The 25,691-nt window shown below is 35.1% G+C and overlaps 1 protein-coding gene across 1 annotated transcript in view; it reads left to right on the top strand.

The window, feature by feature from the left end:
• The window catches only part of LOC121428529 (laminin subunit gamma-1-like), a 57,256-nt gene that overhangs the window by 6,365 nt on the left and 25,200 nt on the right, over positions 1–25,691 (top strand). The window contains exons 3-14 of the mRNA XM_041625216.1: positions 2,547–2,722; positions 14,662–14,850; positions 16,432–16,549; positions 17,240–17,347; positions 18,440–18,576; positions 19,228–19,350; positions 20,216–20,405; positions 21,082–21,194; positions 22,111–22,341; positions 22,813–22,998; positions 23,738–23,867; positions 25,194–25,309. Coding sequence (XP_041481150.1) covers positions 2,547–2,722; positions 14,662–14,850; positions 16,432–16,549; positions 17,240–17,347; positions 18,440–18,576; positions 19,228–19,350; positions 20,216–20,405; positions 21,082–21,194; positions 22,111–22,341; positions 22,813–22,998; positions 23,738–23,867; positions 25,194–25,309 — 1,817 coding nt within the window. The remainder of the gene's footprint in view (positions 1–2,546; positions 2,723–14,661; positions 14,851–16,431; positions 16,550–17,239; positions 17,348–18,439; positions 18,577–19,227; positions 19,351–20,215; positions 20,406–21,081; positions 21,195–22,110; positions 22,342–22,812; positions 22,999–23,737; positions 23,868–25,193; positions 25,310–25,691) is intronic.

Genomic DNA, 25,691 nt, shown 5'->3' with positions numbered 1-25,691 from the left:
ATACATAATCGATGATGAAAGATTGGTTTCCAGGTACTGCTATTAAATTTTAAAATACTTTTTAATGTCGGGTTTTTTTATCTTAAAACTGACATTAATACTACTACATATTCTTCATCATAAAATACATTTCATAATATGTTCATCTTAGATTTATACAGGTCTGGTACATTTGTTTTCTTCTCACAAAAAATGAGATTTGGTCTTCTCAGTGTGCCGTAGTGGTACGATAAACATTGTATTCTATATAAAAATATCATGTAGGCTATAGCTATTAAATTAATGATACCTGCCAATAATATCTACATATTTTTCTTAAGAATGTTAGTAAAGGTACTTTGCTGTTACATAATTACATTCATTATTCATATTTCTTTCATTTTGAAACTAAGAAGTGCTAATGAAGTTCATGTCGTAAGGGTGTCATGTCCGTTACGCTAGTGTATATTATCAAATAGTAAGCCATGAATAAAAAATAATCTTTACTATCAACTTTTTCTCTTTTAATTAGGTGTAGAGGGTGGTAGTAACTGGAAAATACTCTCTATCTGTTGTTAACTGGTGTAAAAGAATTTTTTTTCAATATTTTTTTGTTTTATAAATATTGTATGAAAAGCCCCCCTCTTAAATTGCAAAATAATGGGAGATATTACAGATTACCAGTTATGATGTGTGTCTCTAACCTCTAGCCTTAACATGTAAACGATTATAATTGTACCATATCTTATAATAAAATAATTATATTCGCTTACAAAAAGTGGACGAAACTGTCATGTCCGTTACGCTTCGTGTGTCATGTCCGTTATGCTACATTTTGAGCTATGAATACAGAATGCACTGCAAAACTGTTGTTAAACACCATTTTATGGATAGAGCATGATCTTAAGGTTAAATTAACACCAATGTCAGGTGCATGCAATCTAAGAATTCACAGGAATTTTGATAAGCAATTGGAGGTAAAAATGCTTCGTCCATTTCGTGTCATGTCCGTTACGCTCACAAAGAGTGCAATATCTCAACAACTGTTCAATGAAACAATTTGAAATTTCATGTGTATGTAACTGATACTTAAATGTGTCTGATAAGCTCAGTAACAGTTTTCAAAAGACTGAGAATTCTACTGTATAAACCTTTGAATTACAAAAATTTGTCTGAACGTCATGTCCGTTACGCTGGAATTGACCAAATACAATTGACAAATTGTGAGGTGCACTTACAATGTATTTCAATGTACATGTACCTGCAAAGTGCATTCTGTTTTTCATATGTAGGTGTATCCAGGAAAGTGACCATAAAATATGTATGCTATACTTGTATTCCAAGCCAAATAATCTTCATCATTGTTAATAAACAGTAGAAAAATGAGAAAAATAAAATGATTATCATTATTTGAAATTTGTTTGAAATTCAATTTGCTACAGTACAGAGTACAATACTCATCTACATGTATGTATGCCTCCATGCAGGTGCCTTCATTGTTGCAGGGATTTGGTTCATTGTGTCTCTGTGATACATTTCAGCTCCTGATATAGTTCACCCCCTGACAGCTCCCATCTCAGTATATCATGGCATACTCAAATCAAAGACATCCTGTGTGTGATTAGACTATACCTGAATCATATTGCTTTGGAGCAAGAAAGACATTAAGTCAATGTAATAGGGCATGAATCAGTGGCCTTCTGGCTCTGATTGATTTACCTTGAATGATTCATATTTCTCATGCAATATTTACAATTTTCCAAATAGCTGGCTCTTTATGCACAATTTTGACAGTGAAAAACAACACAATATTTGTCAACTTTTGGTAAAATACAACATATAGACTCGCACTTTCAATAAGGCAAAAAGAGTTTCTCTAGCTTTCAAAATTGATCTGGTATATAAAATGCCCTCCAAAATTTAAAAACTTTGTGAAACTGAAAAAGTAAATTAAAGTAGTAATGCCTACTAGTCTAAGTTATATCGCCTACTAGTCAAGTAAAGAGTATCCGAGTATGGTTCTTGAAATCCTGAAATCACTGCATTTGCCAGATGTAGCAACAATTAATGTACTATATGCACACTGATTTTATGAACTCTCTCATGAGCTGTATATACACATGTGCAGTGATAGAAGATGATTACAAACTTTACAATTATGTGTGAAAACACCGTGGATGATTTTTTTTTGTTTACTTAAAGCTAATTTTATGTTACCAGGGGTAAATTCAATGGTCACGTCAGCCGGTGTATCGAAGCGCCAGACGATCGTGACAGCAATTCTTGTGTGCTAGTTCAAAACAACACAGCAGGTCCAGACTGTAAATGTATATGCCTAACATAGCAGCAATTAAAAAAATGCACTCTGATTTATTTGTCTACTCTGATGTTCTCAGGTGTAAATACAAACATCATACTTGTCGGTGCATTGGTGCATTCGTAACAACAGTCTTGTGTGTCAGTTTGTACACAAAATTGCAGGTCCAGACTGTGATGACTGTATATGCCTGACATTACAACAAGTAATAAATGCACACTGATTTATTTGTCTACTTTAATACTCTCAGGTGTAAATGCAATGGTCACGCCAGCCGGTGCATTGAAGCACCCAACGATCCCGACAACCGTCTTGTGTGTCAGTGTGAACATAACACAGCAGGTCCAGACTGTGGCGAATGTCTCCCTCTTTACAATGACAGGAAGTGGAGGAGAGCAACCGCTGGGAACGCAAATCAATGCATGAGTAAGTCAGCCCTCCGTTTAAATTCAATTTTCATAATTTTGGACCCTGTTAGAAGGTAAAATAGTGCCTGATATAACTTTGCATGAGTAATGGTTACTGTTAAGATTGTGATGATAATAGAGCTTGATGGCAAGTTTGATATTTGTCTTATTTGCTAGCCTCTGATGGTAATGGTATAAATGACATGAAATACAATTAAGTACTGCAGACAAGCCAGTCAGGATATGTATCAATGCAATACCAGTTAAAGGTCATGCAAGCCTATCTGGCTTTGCTCATATTGATGATGATGATGATGATGATAATGTTGATGGTGATGATGGTGATGATGATGATGATGGCGATGGTTATGGTGATGATGATGATGGTGATGATGATGGTGATGATGATGATGATGGTGATGGTGATAGAGATGGCGATGGTTATGGTGATGATGATGAGGATGATGATTATTATTATTATAGCTACATAGTAATGTAGTGTTCGTATTTTTATTTACACAATTACATTTGCATAAATTTGATCTATTGATTTTTGTCTCACCTGCGAAGCAGAGTGAGACTATAGGCGCCGCTTTTCCGACGGCGGCGGCGTCAACATCAAATCTTAACCTCAGGTTAAGTTTTTGAAATGACATCATAACTTAGAAAGTATATGGACCTAGTTCATGAAACTTGGCCATAAGGTTAATCAAGTATTACTGAACATCCTATTAAAGTTTCATGTCACATGACCAAGGTCAAAGGTCATTTAGGGTCAATGAACTTAGACCATGTTGGAGGAATCAACATCGAAATCTTAACCTGAGGTTAAGTTTTTGAAATGTCATCATAACTTGGAAAATATATGGACCTAGTTCATGAAACTTGGACATAAGGTTAATCAAGTATCACCGAATATCCTGCATGAGTTTCACGTCACATGACCAAGGTCAAAGGTCATTTAGGGTCAATGAACTTTGGCCGAATTGGGGATATCTGTTGAATTCCCATCATAACTTTGAATGTTTATGGATATGATTCATGAAACTTGGACATAATAGTAATCAAGCATCACTGAATATTTTGTGCAAGTTTCAGGTCTCATGATTAAGGTCAAAGGTCATTTAGGGTCAATGAACTTTGGCCGAATCGGGGGTATCTGTTGAATTACCATCATAACTTTGAAAGTTTATTAGTCTAGTTCATTAAACTTGGACATATGAGTAATCAAATATCACTGAACATCCTGTGCGCGTTTCAGGTAACATGACCAAGGTCAAAGGTCAATGAACTTTGGCCGAATTGGGTTTATCTGTTGAATTACCATCAAAACTATGAAAGTTTATGGATTTGATTCATGAAACTTGTACATAAGAGTAATCAAGTATCACTGAACATCCTGTGCAAATTTCAGGTCACATGATCAAGGTCAAAGGTCATGTATGGTCAATGAACTTTAGCCATGTTGGGGTTTTTTGTTGAATAACCATCATATCTCTGTAAGTTTATTGGTCTCGTTCATAAAAAGTGGACATAAGAGTAACCATGTATCACTGAACATCTTGTGCGAGTTAGAGTAGTATTCAAAGTCAGCACTGCTGCTATATTGAACCGCGTGATGCAGGTGAGACGGCCAGAGGCATTCCACTTGTTTAATACTGTCGCATATTGTTTATGATTTTTATTTACAATCAAGTATGAATCAAACAGGTAACCCCATCATTGGTTAAGGTTTTTTTAGTCGTAGTGACCCTTCGAAAAGAGCAAAATGTTCAGTTTAGTTAAATGGGAAAAAGTAATTAAGGTATTGTAATAGGATAATCCAACAGAATTAACACAAAAATGAATCAATATTACCCCAAAATCAGAGATATCATCTAATACTTTTTTAATAATGGCAGATTTATTCATTTTTAATTTTTTTTTAAAGAGTTCATGTATATTCAATAGAACTGCATATTATTGGATGCAGATAGCATGTACATGTACGTATGTATATGTTGCAGGGAAAACAATTACTATATGAGACAAGTTTGCTCTTTTCATTTTCAATTGCATTTGATATTGACCCCAATCAAAATTTTATGGGGACTCTCTTAAATTTTATGATGACTATTTCCTACTCATTATTGAGGGTGACTTGCCCATATTGCTTACCGCCTGTGTATTTTTCTTGCACAATCTGATGATCTATTTTCATAATGCACTAGTTGTCCCCCTTTAATCCCTGTTTCTTCTCAGAAGCCAATCACTTGAGAGTGGCTCTTGACTAGAAAAGCATCCCGAAGCATTTCTGTGGTATTGGGTGCTTGGTAGGGAAGAAGACTTCAGGGGTCACATGTGTTCCACATATGACTGGACTCCTTGATTTTGTTCCTCCAAAGTAAACTTCTTTTATGTTGAGCCAATGATGTGAAGTCTGGTGGGTGTTTCATAAAGCTGTTCGTAAGTTAAGAGCGACTTTAAGAACGACTGGTAATCCCTTCATGCGGTAAGTGGTATATTGTATTGGCGATGGTTTCGCGCGTAAGAAAGGTTCACCAGTCGTTCTTAAAGTCGCTCTTATCTTACGAACAGCTTTATGAAACGGCCCCCAGGTAATATTATGATGAAGGCTTTGCAGTAAGCAATGGTGTGTACATGAGTGTCTTTTCTGTCTACCACTTGTATTTGTTTGAATCATTGGCATGGGGCAAAATGAATATCACTAATACAATGAAAATAATATCATTGGAATTACCATTATCATCATCTATATCATCAGTTTTATCGTCATTGTCACCATCATCATCATCTCTATCATCATTGCATCATATTATTGCAGTTATCATCAATTATTATTATTGTCAACATCATCATCACCACCAATATCATATACCGTATTTTTCGGAATATTAACCGCGGCCATGTATTAACCGCACCCCCAAAATCGGGAGGCTCTAAAAAAAAAAAAATTTGGCAAACCGAGTTTGGTAGTTATTTGGATGAGCAAAATTTACTATTATTGACAGACCTAAAGATATATTACTATTTTTTTTTATTTTAAAAAATGGTTACTTCATTCTTTCACTTTATTTTTCAAAGAATATGAATTATTTCTTTGTAGAATAAAGAAAAAAAGACCATGAAATGGCAGTATTGTATATCAAAGTTATAGTCTAAAAACGGAAAAAGAAAACAAAAATTTTTAGAGAAAGTGAGGGGGAAAAATGAATAGAGGACATTTTTTATTGCCTATTTTCTAACCGATTGCGATTACATGCCTATTGTATAGCATTTTCAATGCACTTTTTAGGTGTAAAAAAATAAGTTTTCAATACAAAAAAAATGTCTTTTTAAGGAAAAAGTGACCATAAAATTGCATTTTTTAATGGTATAAAAAGGGTAAGTTTTTTTTTTTAATATTGAGAGAAAAACAAGAGAAATAAAGAATAAAGGACATTATTTATTGCCTTTTTAATGACCGATTACGATCGATAACGATTACCGGTACATGCCTATTGAAGAGCATTTCCCATGCAATTTTAGTTGAAAAAAAAGTTTTCATCACAAAACAATCAGGGTTTTTTTTTAAACATTTTTAAATTGATAGTAGTTAAATAAATAATATAAACCAACCTTTACAAAGAAGAATTTTCAAAGAAAACTTCGCAAAATATACTCCCTATTTTTAAACAAATAAATAAATAATTATACATTAAATATTCTATATAATTGTTGTCTATATAATCATACCAAGTTATATTGCTGACAAAACAGCCACTTTTCCGACAAAATTATGATGTTTCTTTGTATAAACTGCACCCAATATTTCAAGATTATAAAGTGGGAAAAAAGGCGCGGTTTATACACCGGAAAATACGGTATATCATCATCATCACCATAGGCATCACCACCATCATCGTCATCATCATTACCACCACCATCATCATGATCACCAATATCACCATCATCAACATCACCATCGCCCTGCCACAACCTCCACCACCACCACCACCTCCTCCCCCTCCTCTACCACCACCATTATCACTATCATGGACAAGGTTGTCCTTATTATATACCGGTAACGTAAAATGACATTATCATATAAACTGTTTGAAGAACTTATTATAGATTTTGAAATTCCTGTGTCTGATAGGAGAAAATACAATTTTTTAATGAAAAATATTCCAATGGAATGGTTTAATAGAACAGTTATGACTAATGTACACGTTCATGATATTTTGATTACTAAACTGATTACTGCGAAAAAAGTACCATGTTATGCCTACAAAATTTTGAATGTGCAATATCTTCCAGATAGACGGTACAACTACTGGAATGAATGCCTATCAATCCCTGTACCCACTTTGTGGGAAAAGGTACATAAAGCCAATTTCTTTTGTACTATCGATACTAAACTTCGTTCCTTTTACTTTAAGATTTTTCATAATACTATACATGTAGCTCTAAATGCATTTCTGTATAAAATCAAAAGGAAAGATTTACCAAACTGTACATTTTGTGATAATGAAGAGGAATCAATAATTCATCTGTTCTGTGACTGTGATAAGGTTACCCCAATTTGGAATCTTCTATTGACTACGATAAAAAAACATATTTCAGATTTCAATCTCACTAATTTTCAAAAATTGTTTGGTGTATCAACGGATAGATTTGTTACTTACCTTTTACTATTGGCCAAATATTATATTTATATTTGTAAATTCAAGAACACCTTACCAAATGTGGATTTATTTAAAAGTTTTGTGAAGAAACAAAAGGAAATTGAGCATCACCTAGCCAAGAAAAGAAACAAACTCACTGTACACTTTAAGAAGTGGCGATTTGATATATGATTTTTATTTTAGATACAGGTAGTTCCCCCTTTTCCATTCTATTTGTTTTTGTATCTTAAATTGAGACTTGTACAATGCACAGAGTAATATGCTACAATTGATTATACATGTAAATTTATCTCGATGTGTATTTCCTTTAGAGTAACCTGTATCGTCCAATGTTTTATTTTGATTTATGTCACCCTTTTTATTTTTTTTTCCATTTATTTTTTTATTTCATCTTTGTTTTGTGATTTTACTGCTTTTGAACTGTTTCAAATCATTCCAATTACCTGTAAATATTGTGATTATATGTGATTTTGAATACCAATAAAACACATAATTTAAAAAAAAAAAAAAATGACATTATCATCATCATCATCCTCACCACCACCATCATCATCGTCCTCCTTCTCCCCATCATCATCATCTCCATCACTGTTATCATTACTACCACCACAATAACCACTACTACCATCAACTTTATTATCATCACCATCAACATTTTCACATACATGATCAAAAGTTGCCTGTGTCACTCACTGATTCAAGGTTCTGGTCAATCTGAGACTCATTCGATATATGTCATACTGCCCTCTTGTGCCCACAGTTTATTTCATGGACTTCTCACATCGCAAAGATGAATACAAACAACACTGTGAATGATGGTTTGAAATCTTTCTGAAATACTGCCCTCTCTTACATTACAAAATATTGTTATGACCATCAAAAGTTCTTGGAGGGTGACTTAACTTGATTCACATTTAATATCTTTTCTATTTCATACAATGAATATAACCTTTTAAATTTATTTCAGGCTGTCAAAGTCATATACCAATACCTATATCTCCCTATTTCGCAAACTTGGAAATAATATTACAGGCGCTTGAAAAAAGTAATTAGTACATTTTCTCTATAAATTTCAAATAATTTTCTTTCAATTTTGTTATTATTTTGCCACCTATAGGAACAGATTTTGAATTTAAAAAATTATTCAAGTCAAGATATTTAAAGGTTACTCTTCCATTAAAATTTGGGTTACAACAAACATATTTCTTTCTAGCTGTTTAAATGTTGGCTATGCAGTGGCGTACCTAGGATTTTCCAAAGGGGGGGGGGAATTCGTCCCCCCAAAAAAATTGACACGCAAAAAAAGGGTCTTCAACCACAAGTAGGGGTCATTTCGCACCAGAAAAAAAATTGACAAATAAGAAAAAAAGGTCTTCAGGTTTAAAGGCAGGGGCCACTTGTGGCTCGTCAGGGATCAGATGTGACTCGTCAGGGGGGGGCAGGGATACGTCCCTTGCATGAGTTGTGACTCGTCAGTCTGCCCCCCCCCCCATTAGGTACGCTAGTGAGGCTATGTGTACAGAAAATTTCATACCAATAATTCGTTTCGGAATAAATATTTTGCATCTGGTCTGTGTATTCATCTCACACACCCTCTTTTTTCTTCCCTGTACATGTTCCTTTCGTCTTCTAAACTTTCTTTTAGATTCAGTATATCTACCACTGGTCACAGATTTTGTGGGAATTTCAGCCAGATGTGATATGTGTAGGTCATAGGAAAATAGCACAGGGGTCAGAGATGTAAAGTTCAGCTATTCTCATGGATGATAAAGAAGTAAAAAACCTACCAAGTCTCTGTCCTATTTTGCTTTTGTTTTGCCCAAGGTGTCAAGCATTTCAGAAGTTAGCTTGGACTTGAGTTTTAAACTGAAAATAGGAGGATGTCGCAAGTGCATGACAATGTTCCTTAATTGTATGAACACTATAATTCATAAAATACAAATATATTTGTAATAATTGTGATTTATGCAGCAATTCCAGATAAGATATTAGGATTTCAAAACCATTATAAAAGCCTGATAGTGAAAATTACCAACCTCTTGCTTTTCTTGTGTTAGTATAGCCAAGTGTTATTACAAGAGCACAGAAAATAATTTTGCCTAATATAGGGTAAGACATAATTACATGTAGGTCAATATTAAGGGGTAAAAATTATCCTTATGAAAAACACTAGCAACTACTACACTACCTTGAATACTCATTGAACAGTTCTAATCTGTACATGTATGTCCATTAACAACTCAAGCTGTGAATTTGGTCATAATTAGACTTGACCCTGACCTATGTATATTTAATTGTAAGTGTGATAAAGTGACCACAAATTTGGGTTAATTCATGATATGCAATGATTTTGTTTTATATGTATTTTGGTGTGAATTATTGGGAACAGAATGAAAAGTTCATATTAGGCTTGTTGTGAATAGGTGATTTCATATTTATCTTTTAGATGACTTGTGTTGGAAATAACTCTTTAAATGGGATGTGAAATCCTTGCATAAAAATGTTATTACAACAATCTAATTTTTTAAATAAGTATCTTAAAATCTAATTTCATTTGATTCTTTGTATTGAAAAGTTTTTTTTTTAATTTTTATCTCAAGAATATATGTACCTCAAAAGGTAGTTCTTAAAATCAGTATTTGAAAAAGTGTTCATACATTGTAGCACAAAAAATGTACATTATAAATTATTTCTTTTGCATAAATATATACATATGTAAGGCTATATTCTTGCTTTTCCAACAGAAAGTAATGTGAAGAAAAATCAGAATATGAGCTTCATGTCCCTTTAGTATTTGTGTGATGTAGAGAAATGTAGCACCCCCATTATTAAAAAAGGGAATCTTATTTTTCCTGTTCTAGTGAGTGTAAAATAATATGAGCTAGATGGATTTTGATTTTTAAAAAAAGTATAGTATGCAATACATTTTAAAAGCATTTCGTACAAATGTATTTCTTGAGTAGTGCATTTTGATACCATGGCTTTAGTATAGGTGCCAAAAATAATGAATGAGTTCTCTGGAGAGAGATATTTATACTGAGTGAATTCCTGTCCATAGCCCCATTTGACCACCCCCCCCAACAAAAAGAAAAATGTATATATATAAACTGTACCTTGTGAAACCATTTGTTGCCATTTGTAGGGTGACAGATTTGATTTAAATTGGGTGTGAGAGCCAGTTTTGATTTCTTCTCTTGGTGAATTTCAGACCATATTTCAGCTCTTTAAATCTATTTTAAGCTGTGCTATCATCAATATTTATATTTCATTGGCAATTTCCTTTTTTTTGGGGGGGGGTTATAAGATAAAGAATAGATATCATTATAACTGTTATTGATCTCCTAAATCCATTGAAATTCTATTTATTTTTAAAAAATTTCATCACAATTTTCAACAAACTTTTTAGGTGATTTTTCTTTTCTGCTTCTGCTATTGTAAGTCTTGTGATATATGTCAGTGGGATGGGGAGGGTCATTTTCCCCTGGAGTTTCAGAGCATGCATATACATTATAGCATATGGATTTCAAACATGCTGTTCCAGTTAACAGAAAAAAGTATTTGTTCGAAATTGACTATACTCTTTACTCAGTTTGCCCATATTTCACACTCTTTTGTTCCATCATATTGTGTAGTGCACGAATGACACTATACTATACTGTCTGTAAACAGTCGCCCAAAGTCATCAAAATGGGAATCAATATTTTCCTTTGTGGTGTATTTTGGCTTGGTGTGAATATGGTCTGACTTGATGAAAACTCTGGTTCCTTGATGCCACACATCTAAATTCCTTGGAGTCAACACAAATCTAAACTTGTTACAGACCAGCCCTCTCTCAAATCCATCCCCTCTCTAACGCGGTGAAAATCGATACTATTTCCTGGTGAAAAATCAAAGAAAAGGGGAAAATCTTTGAGATGATTGAACTTCAGATTTGAAGCCCCTACCAGCTGGTTGGTAATTCTTTTGGTATTATCAGGAGCATAGAAATATGAAAGGAGAGCTTTGAGGAAACGCTGCGGCTGCCGAAAATCAGGATTGGCACTTTGGAGTTTCACTTTAGCCAGATGTCAGTCAGAGCTAATGTTTAAGCCCCAGCATGCCATGACCGTGGTACCCCATATGCGATGTACCCCTAATGACAAAAGTTTTAGGAGTGAGAAGGGTAATAGAGCCCCACCTTTGTGTAAATCGGTGTTGGAGCTAGGTGTGCAACTTATTGCAGACTTCATTTCTCAGTCTTTGTGCGTTGCTTCCCGGATCATGATGGTCCAGCCTGGTGGAGTCGACTAGAGCATTGTCCTTAGGATTCTTCTTGGGGTATTCCATCAGAATATCAACTGGAAATCTTCTTTTGGATAATATTCATCATTTACTTTCACGAAGGAGTAGTGTTAATAAACCAGCTTTTAATTTGCTCTGATGTACTCGAAGTGAAGATTTGAGGAAGTGATTTTGTGAAATGTTGATGAGTTTGCAAATTGTTAAATTGTTTTCTTTGAAGAGAATTCTGGATGATATCCTTTTGGGAAAAAGCAGTGTTTCCATTTGTTTTGCTGCAATACTGTGTTGGGATGTAATTGATAATGTATATCTCTTTGAATGTCTTGATGGTCAAATCACCTCATGGAATATTCCTAGTAGATTGCTGAGAACTGGAAGCATCTTTAGGATGTGAGATTTTTGAAGACTTATTGATCAGGAATAGATGATACCTTTGATAGAAGGAGATAATCCACCGAGGCAGCCATTTATTGCATATTGTTAGAAAGTTCAATTATTTTGCACTTCAAGTAAATTAAATTATGGTTGCTGTAATGAAATCTTGCAAATGAAAATTCAACAACATGACCACCAAGTGTCTGTTAATAATACTACTATGCCAAATGAGTGGTAGAGAATGATTAATAGGTCATTTGCAAAAATAAGCAAGCCATACTGTCACAAGATGGGTCTTTTCCACCAAGGTAGTGTACATGTTGCTGTTCCTGTGTCAGCTATCATGCAATGAATTTTAGGATTTCCAGTTACAGTAGTTCATAAGTTCATTATTCACAATATCTAGCTTTATTGGATTTGATTTAAGTTAGACTTGCTTGAACTTTATGGTTATTTTTATTTTTATCCTAATAAACTTTTGTTCTAAATTAGGTACATGTACTGGGGCCCGTTGCAGAAAGAGTTGCAATCAAACGCAACTCTAAAAATCATGCGTAACTTGATTTTCAACCAATCAACAGCACACATTTTGGACTTGCGATTGATTTTTTTACTTGCGTTTAAACGCAACTCTTTCTGCAACAGACCCCAGGTCCATGTAATTCTTTAGATTGTTTGCAAGAACTTTGTGAATAAAGGCAATATTTTGTACCTTTGTAATCTTGGATGGTCCATGGACTGTATGCCTTAATGATGGATAGTTATAATACTTTATGAGATTATAATTTTGTGTCATAGAGAAGCAATGAGTTGAGAATGGTGGACAACACCCTTCCCTACCGAGTAAGCGGAATAAAACAGACACTAATTGGTTTTAATGAGGACTGGAGGTTGAGTCAAACGTTGCATTGTCATTTCTGATTTATGAGAGGGGTTCTGATCTGAGATAGTGTTCACACTCTCATGTTTTGCTTCTCAAATGTTCAGTAGTGTGAACTGTGAAAACCATTGTGTTGTATTCACAGTACACTAACCGTTCTTTTGGAATATGCCTTTTATTATATGCTTCTTGTTGCTGGACTGTGAATATTGACAGCATAGTTCTTTGTTGCTTCAACTCTCTCACACTTCCCTGGCCATTATTTCTTTTACAGAAAGTGACTTGAATGAACAAGTTCTGTTTCAGTGTTTTCCAGCAACATCACGTTTTACACCTTCCATTTTTCTTGTTTAGAGTGGGGCTTATTGTCCCAGGTGAAGTCTGTTCATACTTTTGTAAGTTAAGCCATTGACTCCCGACTTTTGTCGTTCCCATAGGTTTTGTAGAGGGACCACCTAGTTGTAGTATACAATGAGTTAATTGCATTACATTTCTACCTGGAGGTTTTGTTATACTCAGATATTTAGATTTTAACCCTTGTGTGAGTCTGAAACTTGTAGGAGAATGTCATCTTTTGTATGTGTGAACACACCTTCCTTGATGATGTCGGCATGAAAAGAGATTGAAATGCTTTGATGGCCTTCATTAGGATGAACACGGTAAAGGTTACTGGTTCATCTCTCCAACGCAACGCAATAGAATAATCATCTGTGTGAATGAATTCCATGACCAAAGCATCTATCGCTTTTGCAGGATTGAAGAATCCCCACTCCTCTTGATTCTTCAACTCGGCAGTAGTGATATCTCTGCTTCCATTCATCTTTTAAGTTTCAATCTCAATGGATTAATCCCTGGACCATAGCCCATGACGCAAGACTTGATTGAACTTGAGAATAAGATATCCAGTCCCCAAAATGGAGTTGGGCCATGCTGTTTATCGTCTTTTGATGTTGTTTAATATTTTGATCTGGAGTGCTCGTATTGCTGAAGCCTACTGGTGCTGGAACCCATACATTCGGAATTGGACAAGTATGTCAAGTACACATTTTTTTTGTTGAAACGACCTGTATTCGTCATTATTATGTCTCTAAATTGTTCTATATTTTCTAATTCTTGAAGCTTTTTTTCCTACAGGACAATTGGAGAAAAGAAAGAGCCATTTTTATTTGTAATGGAATGTGTAATGGCAGTAATTGCATCCCCTTTTAGACTCTGAAATGATATAGAGCATGATTATTTCTTTGTTTTCCTTTAGGGGTAGCAGGTATGTGGTATATATGTTCACTGTAAAGAAAACTCATAAAATAGCCTTAAAAATGAACATACTGAAGCTTTTCGACATGCACTCATCATGCGATTTTACTCTGAGTGTGTGTATTTTGAGTTTTTGTCAGACGTGTATCAATCAGGTTTGATTATTTACGTCTCGGACCGTCCTTTAACGTCACCATCCGAAGGACGTGATCAGGGCTCGAACCTTGAACCTCTGCATCAATTTGTAACTTCCCCACAGCTTGGATTACAGGCGCACGCCACAACGCCCACCCTGATGAGTGCATGTTGAAAAGCTTTTATAGTACATGTATGTTCGTTCTTAAGGCTACATTACGATTTTGCGGTACCAAATGCTTACTTATTCACTTGTAAAAAAAAATGATATTTTTTAATGTGTTTTTTTTTTAATAGATGTGAAAATTCAATTAATTGGAATTTACATTTTTTGTGTGTACTCCTTTCTTTCATTTTTGTCTGTAGGATGTAACTGCAATTTCCACGCTGACCGTTGCTTCTTCGATGAAGATCTTTTTAACCGAACAGGCTCCGGTGGTCACTGCATGGAATGCCGTGATGACACCGCTGGTGTTAGTTGTGAGCGTTGCCGTGACAACTACTTCAGGACGTCTCCAGATGCCCGGTGCCAGCCATGTAACTGTGACCAAACAGGTAGAGTTGCTATTCTAGAATTTTCTTCTTGATGTTAGTTTCAGAATCTGTATGGTTTTTTATTTTCCAAGTAGGAATTTAAAAAAAAGAATACGTCAATTAAATTAGTGAAAAAAAGTGAGTAAAATTTGTGTGTAACAGGTAATCATTCCTGAGTAAGTTCCGCTATACATTGGTTAAATTGACCCTTGTAAAAGTACAATTCAGCCTTCTATTGAAGAATTTAGCAATGCTTTTGGTTCGGTGTTGAGCCAAATGTATGAAAGAATTGATCTGTGCATTGTCAAAATTGACCATTCTTTGGTGAAACCAATCATTGTGTTGGTCAGATTGATTCAACTACATTTTAAAGATTGTTCTATTAAAATCAAGATATGTCATGTTGAGACAGTAAAATTGAGCCATGCTTTGGGTTGGAAATGTTTCTGTGAAATCGAGCTATGCATTTGTACATGCTGTGGTGACATTAAGACAAGTTTTGGTGAAGTTGAGCTGGGTGTTGGTAAAATTTATGCATGTTTAGGTAAAACGGAGACTTGTATTGGTGAAAATAAACTATGTCTTGGTAAAATTGAGCCATGGATTAATGAAGTTTAGTCATGTGTTCCTAAAAGTGAGCCATGCTTTGGTAAAATGGATACATTGGTGATATTGAGCAATGATTTTGTAAAGTTGTACATGCTGTGATGAAATCAAGACAAGATTTGGTGAAGTTGAGCTGGGTGTTGGTAAAATTCATGCATGTTTAGGTAAAATGGAGAATCATATTGGTGAAAATCAGCTATGCTTTGGTGAAATTGAGTTTAATGAAGTTCAGTCATGTGTTCATTAAATGAGCCATGCTTTGATAAAACTGACACATTTATTGGTTAAATTGAGCAATGCTGTTGTTAAGTTAAAGGTCAAGTCCACCTCAGAAAAATGTTGATTTGAATCAATAGAGAAAATTCAGACAAGCACAATGCTGAAAATTTCATCTAAATCGGATGTAAACTAAGAAAGTTAAGACATTTAAAAGTTTCGCTTATTTTTTACAAAATAGTTACATGAACGAGCCAGTTACATCCAAATGAGAGAGTTGATGATGTCACTCACTCACTATTTCTTTTGTTTTTTATTGTTTGAATTATACAATATTTCAATTTTTACGAATTTGACGATTAGGACCTGAAGCACAAAATGAACATTTTGTGCTTCAAAATAATGGAATTCCACGTGTTCAGGGGGGAATGAAACTTCATTTCACATGACAATGACAATAAAATCAAAATATTTCATATAATGAAATACAAGAGAAATAGTGAGTGACTGATGTCATCAGTCCCCTTATTTGCATACCGACCGAGATGTGCATATAACTGTTTTGTGAAATGAACCAAAACTTTAAAATGTCATAACTTATTTTTCAATGAAATTTTTAGTGTTATGCTTGTTGAATTTTCCTCTTTTTATTCAAATCAAGTTTTTGTTGGGGTGGACTTGTCCTTTAATCATGCTTTAATGAAATCAACATTTGAATAGATGAGGCAGTGAGGATTACATATCCAACTCTTCCCTGACATATTTTCCCTCCCTCTGTAGGATCATTGAACCAGCAGTGTGATAGTGCAGGACGTTGCCAGTGCAAGGTGGGAGTAGGAGGAGATAAGTGTAACCAGTGTCTCCCTAACTACTATGACTTCAGTGAAGGTGGATGCAGGTAAGCTCCTCTGATAGGATGCAAAGTGCTAGGTACCAAGATCAATATTGTACATGGGTTATGTCATGTTTAGATTATGAACACTGTTCTATTTAAAGACTGTTAAGATAGAAAAAACACTTATTTATATCTAAATGACCCTCTCGATGTCTTTGTAAAGCTGTTTGATTTGAAAAGTTTGACGATTTCCTTTTCTATTGTGAAGCAATGAGAAATGAATGGCTTTGATTTTTATTTAAACAATATGCCCTTCTTCGGAAAAACTCAGAATGCTTCTCAATAGTTGATGTGAACTTTTTTTTAAGTATGAATATGTTTGTTTTACATGGTATTATGTCCCCACTCGTAATGGTTTGTTATGAATCAGATTGTATTACGAATCAGATTGCTAAATACAGAACAGGAATACTCTTTATATTGCATGGAAGTTAATAAAATATGATCTGATAAAGACAAGACATTACGTTACTATTGCAATACCCCAATTGAATAACAGTTGAAATAAGTTAACTACAAGAACTAAACAAGAAATTACACAAATGATGATATATATGTCCACAATAATTCCAAGAAACAGTCTATCATCATCTTCATATCTTATGCATTGATAGCAAGTATTTTCTAAGATATTTTTGTCTCCATGCTGAATAACATGTGCCCACCTGCAATGATCTGTGTTATGTTTTATAGGAGTTGTGAATGTGTACGTGCAGGAAGTCTAGACAACAATCCAGACTGCAACCAGGGTACGGGTCTCTGCAACTGTAAACTTCATGTTGAAGGAAGGGACTGTGAGACGTAAGTGTTCTTAAAGAGAAATTCCAGTAGTTGCAGGAAACACTGATTTCATGAGAAAGTCTGTAAAACAAGGCTTAATTGTCAGTATATCATCGAGGATCTAGATCTGGTACAGTTACATTAACTGAACTTTGTGAAATCTTGAAATCTACGCTAAAAAATGTTCACACCAAAGATCCCCGACACGTAAGCACACGTGGGACAGTATATAATTATTGCTTAGAGCGTCGGGCCTGACGCTCTACCCGAATCCTTTGCTTATTTGCTGATTTCTCAGCAATTACACAATTTCTTCCAGAATCCTTTGGCACATGCGTTTTATTTATACAAACAGACACTTTGGTGGTCATTTCATTGGATTCTGTACGAACTACATTTTGATATCGTTACCAAAACTAGCAATTACCTTGAATTATCATCATAACAATGATAATGATTATGTTATGTTATAATGCAATTTTTATAGTGCTTGATACAATTTTTCTAAGCACTGCATACTATACACTAGCTTTAGCATTGTGACTACCCCGATCTGATGCCTGAGCATTCAAGAAATTCCTACCATTTGCTACACCTGGGTGGAGAGTGTCAGATATTAGCCTTGTCAAAGGATGCAAATGCTGCAGTGGGATTTGAACCCCGGACCCTAAAGGTCCTCATCACAGATACTTATCCACTGAGCTGCAACACCTTACCAGGGTTCCTCAATGAACTGTGGGTTATTCAAGTTCATCAATGTTCTTTCTTTTTTTTCCATGCTAGAACTGACAATGATGTATCCTTTTCTCATTTTTATTAATTGATCAATGTGATTATTATAACTGAAGTCTGATATGAATTCACGTACTGTTGCTATGTCTGCTGAAATCTGTTCAAAGGAGGATACAAGTTTTTAAAAAAGTGTCAATATTCAAACTTTCACAAAGAGCTATGGCTGAAAAAGAAGATTCTACAGCTACCACCATTTGTAAGAATATTAAATGATAAAATAAAATTCACTTTATGAGACCCTTTACTAAAGCTTTAGAGGGGCTTTGAATGCAAGTTTTGTGAAACTTACCCCTGATATTACTATTTATATCCTCTGTATAGCTGCAAACCTGGTTTCTTCAACCTGCAAGAGTCTGATGAGTTTGGATGTCTCCCTTGTTTCTGTCATGGGCATTCAGCATCCTGCTCCTCTGCTCCCGGGTACGAGATTGCCTACATCGAATCAAACTTCAATACAGGTATGTAGCAAACTCTGAGGTTAGTTGAACAAGTTAAGAGTGAACATATTAAAACATGAATTATTCTTGTCTCATATGCTTTTTTATTTTCCTTGTTTTTTTATATTTTGCATTTTAATAATTTAGCCTATAAAACCAGGGCTGCCAAGTCTCCCTGATAGAATCCATAAAATTGACAGATTTTCAAGTTTAAATCTGTAAATTTTAAACATCTCTCTGATTTCTCTCATTAGATTGTATGTAATTGAGAAAGATACACCTGCATCCTTTCTCAGTAAATTTTGCCTGAAAGGTGAATTTTAGGGAAAATGTTGATAAATAATAGGAAGATGATTTCATAGTACAATTGTCGTTCAAAAATGCTATTTTAAGGTAATATTGCTTTCTTATTCTCAAACATACTTGCAGAATGCTAGATTAAAGGAATCAGGTGGGCGTTGAATAAAACTAAGGTTACGCAAGACTGGAACATGTTCTCAGGTGCTAAGGCAGATACATTGGGATGTATCATCTAGCACAAGAAAGGGTAACCAGTCGTGCATACAGTCATTTGTAACTTATGAACAGCTTTATGAAACACCCACCAGAGAATTCTGATAACTAACATTCTCACATGCTCCATTTTTCTTCATCTTTATATGTTCATTGAAGGTCTTGATGGATGGAAGGCTGAGAGACGAGGTGGAGGAGAAGAGCTGCTTGTTTATAATGCCATCAGGCAGGACATTGGCATTGCAACTGTTGATAACCAACCTATGTATTTTGTTGCTCCAGGTAAGGTCTTCTACAAAACATCGGCCCGTATTCTGAAGTCAGGTTTAACTTAGACCATGGTCTAACTCTGCGCTAAAATTATGGGAAGCCAAAAGTGTCAAAATTTTTATTAAATTGTATGTTTCTTATGTTTACTGTGCTCTTTCCTGATTCATCGAAGGTGAAGACAGTCATCTATTTATACTTCCTAGATAATTGTGAATGATTTAAGAGCCAAATGAGCTGAAATATATCTCTACCATTAGTGATTTATGTACCAATTGGCTTTTCATACTTAAACCACAGCTTTAAACCTGAATTTTAGTTTAACCCGACTTCAGAATATGGACCATAGAGACTATCTAACAAACAGATATGATCGATACATATCAGTTATAACTTCTTGTGAGACAGGACAGAGTTTTTCTCAGATGATTTTGAGTTTAATATAGACTAAACATTGCCTTTCTGATGAAACAAAGCTCTCTGATTCTCTTTCCATTCAAACGTTAGTAAAGTTGAGATAAATGAAGCCTAACAGAGCCTTAACAGTTCCTTATCTAAAGTTGAAAACTTTTTTTGTTAAGAATGAAAAAAAAATATTCCAAAGAAACTACTAAATTTGTGATAAGTTGAGAGATTTACAAATGTTCTTTTTGAACTGAAAAACAAAAACTCATCATTTCATTTCAAGAAGGTGGATCAGACATGCATATTTTATGGAATTACCCACATATGAATTGGAGTATAATGGACAAAGTTTGGTGTACATGTATTTGGTGTTTAACACAATATCTCATCTCATGTTCAATAATTTGATAATCGTAGTAGCTGGGTTTGGGTTTTCTCATTGACCCATCTCCTTTTAATAATTTGATGATTTTAGAGGAATACCTTGGTAACAAACTCTTCAGCTATGGCCAAGAACTGAGCTTCAAGCTTCGCCTCGGTAGTGACGATGTAGGTCTCAGCGTGGAAGATCTTGTGCTTGAAGGAAATGGTAGGCAGATCTCTGCTCCGCTGGTTGCCCAGGGCAATCCGCAACCAGGAGTCTACCCGCAAAAATATACCTTCAAGTGAGTTTGTTTACATTGATTATGCGAGTGACTGATCAATGTGTGAGTGATTTTGTGAGTCATGAAATTGGTGAGTGAGAGATTTTTCATGTTGGTTAGATATTGACTGAGTTAGTTCTTGAGTGATTGTGTGAGTGAATTGATTTCACGTGTCATAAAGTTGGTGACAGATTTTTCACATCGGTGAGCTATTGAGTGAGCAAGCTGTCAAGCAAGTGAGTTATTGACTCAGTTACTGAGTTCTCGACTGGGTGAGTTATTGAGTGATTGAGTAAATTATTGGCTGAGTTGCTGAGTTCTTGACTGGGTTATTTATTTAGTGATTGAATAAATATTTAACCATTGACTGAGTTCTAGACTTGTTGAGTTAGTAACTTCGTAAATTATTGAGTGATTGAGTAAATTATTGTGTGAATTCTTGAATTAGTAAATTCAATTTAAATATATTTAATGAGTGAGTTCTTGAGTAAATGAGTTATTGACCAAGTAGCCGAGTTCTTGACTGGGTGCTTTATTGAGTGATTGAATAAATTATTAAGTGAGTAGGTTATTGAGTGAGTTTTTTATTTATCGAATGAGTTAGTATATTATGGATTTAATGACTGAATGAGTTAGGTAATGAGTGAGTTTTATCAATGTGATGAGTCGACTCAACACTGCTACTTTTCATTTTCAGATTGCGAGCCGAGGAGGACATGGGTTGGGTTCAGCGACCTTCAGCATTTGAGTTTCAGAGTCTCCTTTCCAACCTGACTGCCATCAAGATCAGAGCAACCTACAGCGATAGAGGTCTGTCATTCACACCTCTTTGGCATGTTCAGTCTATTATTAGGCTAAACTACCTGTAACATTATTGCAATGGGAAACATTCAGTTTGAAAACAGCACACTCATAGTTCTATGTTAAATCTTGATAGACTGTGTAGTATCATGTTAAGTACTTTTAATGCCATTTCCAAATGAAAGAATGCCAGACCCAGACTGGTCTGTTGAAGTATTGATTTATTTTTTAAATTTAAACCTCTCATGCCCACTCTTCTCAAATCCTCTGTGTTCAATGTCCTCTAGTAACATATATCAGCAACCTCTAGTATATATATCGGGTTGTATCTGTAGAAGATACCCTGCTCTCCAACATTCCTTCTCCAATTTTTCTTCCAAATTCATGCCCTGGCTGGCTTGAAAAAGAAAGTCTCCAATAGGAGTATTATTATTGTTACCTTCAGTTGATTGTAGATTGGTAAAGTACAGTGGTCAACCCAGTGAAGCGTATCCAGCAATTTTGAACCTAACGGGATGTAGCAAATTTTACAAGCCTGTTTTGAAACCCAGTAGGGGTAGCTAATTTCACATTACAATATAAAATCAGCTTGACACAATTTAAAACCTGATTTTTTTTGTATTTTTACAACCCTATTCATGTTATGAATAAAGAATAGCCCAAGTCTGCATTAAACCACAGCACTATGCCGATATGAATCATAATAGGCTTTAAACCTCTGTATCACAAATCCTTGTGCAGAGAGTAATTGTTTTAATTAAATGGAATTTATTTCAATTAAAACAAATAACAAATATAAAATGATGCATATGAAATTGATATTGAGGATGGCCCTACTCAGCAGCATCAATCATGGTCTTGCTGGTCTCCCGAGGGAGAATCAATAATGTTTCATAGCGTTGAGTTGAAAATACTGTCCTTTCAGGTCAAGGATTGCTTGATGACGTCCGTCTAGTCAGTGCCCGGCGGTCAGTCGGTCCTCAAGGCAGCAGGGCTTCGTTTGTAGAGCTGTGTAGCTGCCCAACAGGATATGTTGGTCAGTTCTGCGAGTCCTGTGCTGCTGGTTACCGCAGGGACCCCTACGGAAATGGACCCTTCACCCGATGCATCCCATGCGAGTGTAATGGCCATGCTGACTACTGTGATGTAGACACTGGTAAGATGAGATTTTCTTTTATTGAGAAAAATTTCCCTATAATCTTAATTTGTCTTAATATTTAAATGTTGATTCGGGTTCGATTCGAGGATGGTTATCTGATAGCTTTGTATTTCTCTTTCTCTTAATATTTTAGTCTTTTCTGCCAGCTCTTTCTCTCTACATTTTTTCCTTGACTTATTTTCATTTAAGTACTTGTTCTCAATGTTATTTCTTGATGAATCATTGAGTGCTATTTGATTTTGATTTTATTTGATGTGATTTGATTGGATCTAATTCAAATTCATTAAATTTCATTTCATATGATTTGCTTTTAACTAGTTTTTGTTTTGAGTTTATTTTGACTGGACTTGATTTGATTTTATTTTGACTGGACTTGATTTGATTTCACTAGACCTTGACTTACATGTAACATGATACGATTTTAATGTAATTTGATTTGAAGTAATTAAAATCCCACTTGTTTTCTAGGTGAATGTATCTGCAACCACAACACCATGGGACTGAGCTGTGAGCTATGTCAGGATGGTTACTATGGTAACGCCCTGGAGGGCACACCCTACGACTGCCAGCCATGCCCTTGTCCTGGTGGAACCAACTGCTTTGTTGATAACCTGGGTGAGGTCGTCTGTACCGAGTGCCCTGATGGCTATGTTGGTAAGTGGACACTGTATAACTTTAACAGATGGGGAGGGGTGGGGATCAGGTTCCTATCCTAACCTTTAAGCAAACAAACAAACAAAAAATAATGTGAGAAAATGATACTAAATTTAAGAGTCTTTGTAAAGGGAAAGAAAAGCAGATATTGTTCCCCTTAAAAAAAATGAATCCACCCCCCCACAAAAAAAAGAATAAATGTGCACTTATGCAGGAATGTTAATCATAACATTAATTTTCATGATATGGGTTCATTCTTATAGCTGATTATTAGTTAAGCATTCCTATACTTTTAACCTGGTGACAATTAAATTCTGTAATTTCCCTTTGCTTTGTACAGGGATCAAATGTTTCTGGTAGCCAATTGGTTAAGGAAGCAACCAGAAGCTTGATGTCTTGAAAGTAGTTTCTCAATTATGTAGTAATAAGTATTTTGTACCTCATGATTTTTTTTTAAATGCCTCATTTCATTGCCAAGTATAATCCTGAACGAAAAATTATGTGCTTAGAAACGCTTGTAGTGAGCGCCTTGTAAATGTTGTGTATCATTATTATTATTGGGATACTTTTTTTTATGAACTTGACTGGGTTTCGAGATACTGCTCTGCCACCTGAGCTAAAATGGCTTCCATCTACCATTATAGCTCAGGATGCTTGACTAATTTAATCTACTTGTTATATTTATTTGCTTACGACTCATTGACTGTTGGTGCTAATGAAGTTTCTAATTTTCTCAAAGGAAACCGGTGCGATTACTGTGCTGATGGATTTTATGGTGACCCAACTGGAATCCAGGGAGAACGAACAGCCTGCGGACAGTGCTACTGTAACTACAACATCGACCCTAACGCTGTCGGCAACTGTGACAGGTACAGACCTTTATAATCTGGGCCTCAGTGCATAGTCAGTCAGTTATCCAGATTTTAAATCTGGTTTAGTCACCAACAATGGCGGTAGCTTGACTTGATCACCTCACACTCACAGAGATTACCCTCACTGCCTCCACACTGCAAAACTCTGATGTTGATTTAACACCAGCCCAGAATCTATATATGTTCACACCAGAGAAGTATTGAAACAACACCAGCTTGGAATCAAACCGATGCTGTTTTAATACTAATTGGTGTTGTATAAACACCTATCTGGTGTTAGACCAAAACGAAACTGGTGTTGTTTAACACTTCTCTGGTATGGACATATGTAGATTCCGGGCTGGTGTTAAATCAACACCAGAGTTTTTGCAGTGCACCACTTGCTTCTTCCATTTCTTCTTTGGTCATCCCTTTTCCCACTGACCAGCCACCTCAATAAAAGTCACTATTTTAGTAACTTTGCCATACAATGTTAACTTCTGTGGAATCCTTGATTCTGATTGGCTATTGAATATTGTTCCCATGGTACATGTAGTTTCTATTGGATGTCAAATTAAGGATAGTTACTTTTATGCAAAAGTGCCCTGCACCTCTTTTTCTCTCTTAAGGATGTCACATTTATGGATTATATTGAAATGATTATAACATTCAGGTCCAAGCAACCTAAGCAAAATATGTCTGGTGAACAAAATGGCCGATTTTCAATGATTTTCAGACTTCCATATCTATTCTAAATGGCATCCTCGCTCTCTTTCCAAAACCTCATGAGTTATTTTGATCAGGGGAGGGGGAGGTCTAAACATGTAAATGTGTCTGTGGGGAAAGTTACCTTGCATTTGGCAGATTTGTTTTTGTAAACTGCAATAATGACCCCAAAGCTGTAAGGAAGCTGATGTTCAAGGAATGAGCTTCTTTAAGCAGGGATGTGAGAGTTCAGATTTTTATCTGATTTCAGTTTCTTTTCTTTTTTTTTCAGCTTAATTTCAGCCTATTTTGGCTTTCCTCTGTACAAAATGAATGGGAGCTCTTTTTTATTTCAGACTTTTTCAACACTCTTCAGCTTTTTTTCGGATCTTTTTATTTCTGACCACTCACACCCCTGTTTAAGATAGGACCGATATCCATTTATTGCAAGAGTAAGGCATCTGACATATGAGTAAATCATATTTTACTTATACCATTTGTACTTATTGATGTGCTTAGTTTGGTTAAGCTCTTTTCCTAATACCATACTGTGCTTTACATTAGTCCCCACTATTTCAATTCTGTATTTTTTTGTATGAATTTGATATTGTGGAAGGACATAAAATGTTTTTTTTTCAGGTTCACCGGAGAATGTCTCAAGTGTGTCTTCAACACAGGAGGATTCTATTGTGAGAATTGTTTACCCGGTTTCTATGGAAATGCACTAGGTACTCCCAAGGGGGAACAGTGTCAACGTGAGTATTAGAGCTTTGTTTGTTTTTTTTTTTTTGAGAATGAAAATCAGTCAGTGATTCATTTTGATGTTTGGATTGATTGTGATTATTTCTGCGAATGGTTCCAGTATGTAACATGCATACTGCTTATGGACATCTTCATTCTGGATATTTTAATCATTAACCGAGATATATTAGCAGCCAGCTATTAGGTAAAATATATATTTACTAGTTTCAATTGTCATTATTCTAATATACATTTGTTACAGCATTTGTTTAAGACATAAGTTGTTGTTTGGTAATATAATATCACATTTTCTTCATTTCTCCCTCAATTTTCTTTATCTCTTTCCTCCTTTTTTCATTCTCTTTCTCTCCCTCCCTCTCTACAATTTTCTCTTGA

Source organism: Lytechinus variegatus, chromosome 15, assembly GCF_018143015.1.
Source record: "Lytechinus variegatus isolate NC3 chromosome 15, Lvar_3.0, whole genome shotgun sequence".
NCBI lineage: Eukaryota > Metazoa > Echinodermata > Echinoidea > Temnopleuroida > Toxopneustidae > Lytechinus > Lytechinus variegatus.
The sequence above is the reverse complement of the archived record's forward strand: the minus strand, read 5'-3'. Positions and strand labels throughout refer to the sequence as shown.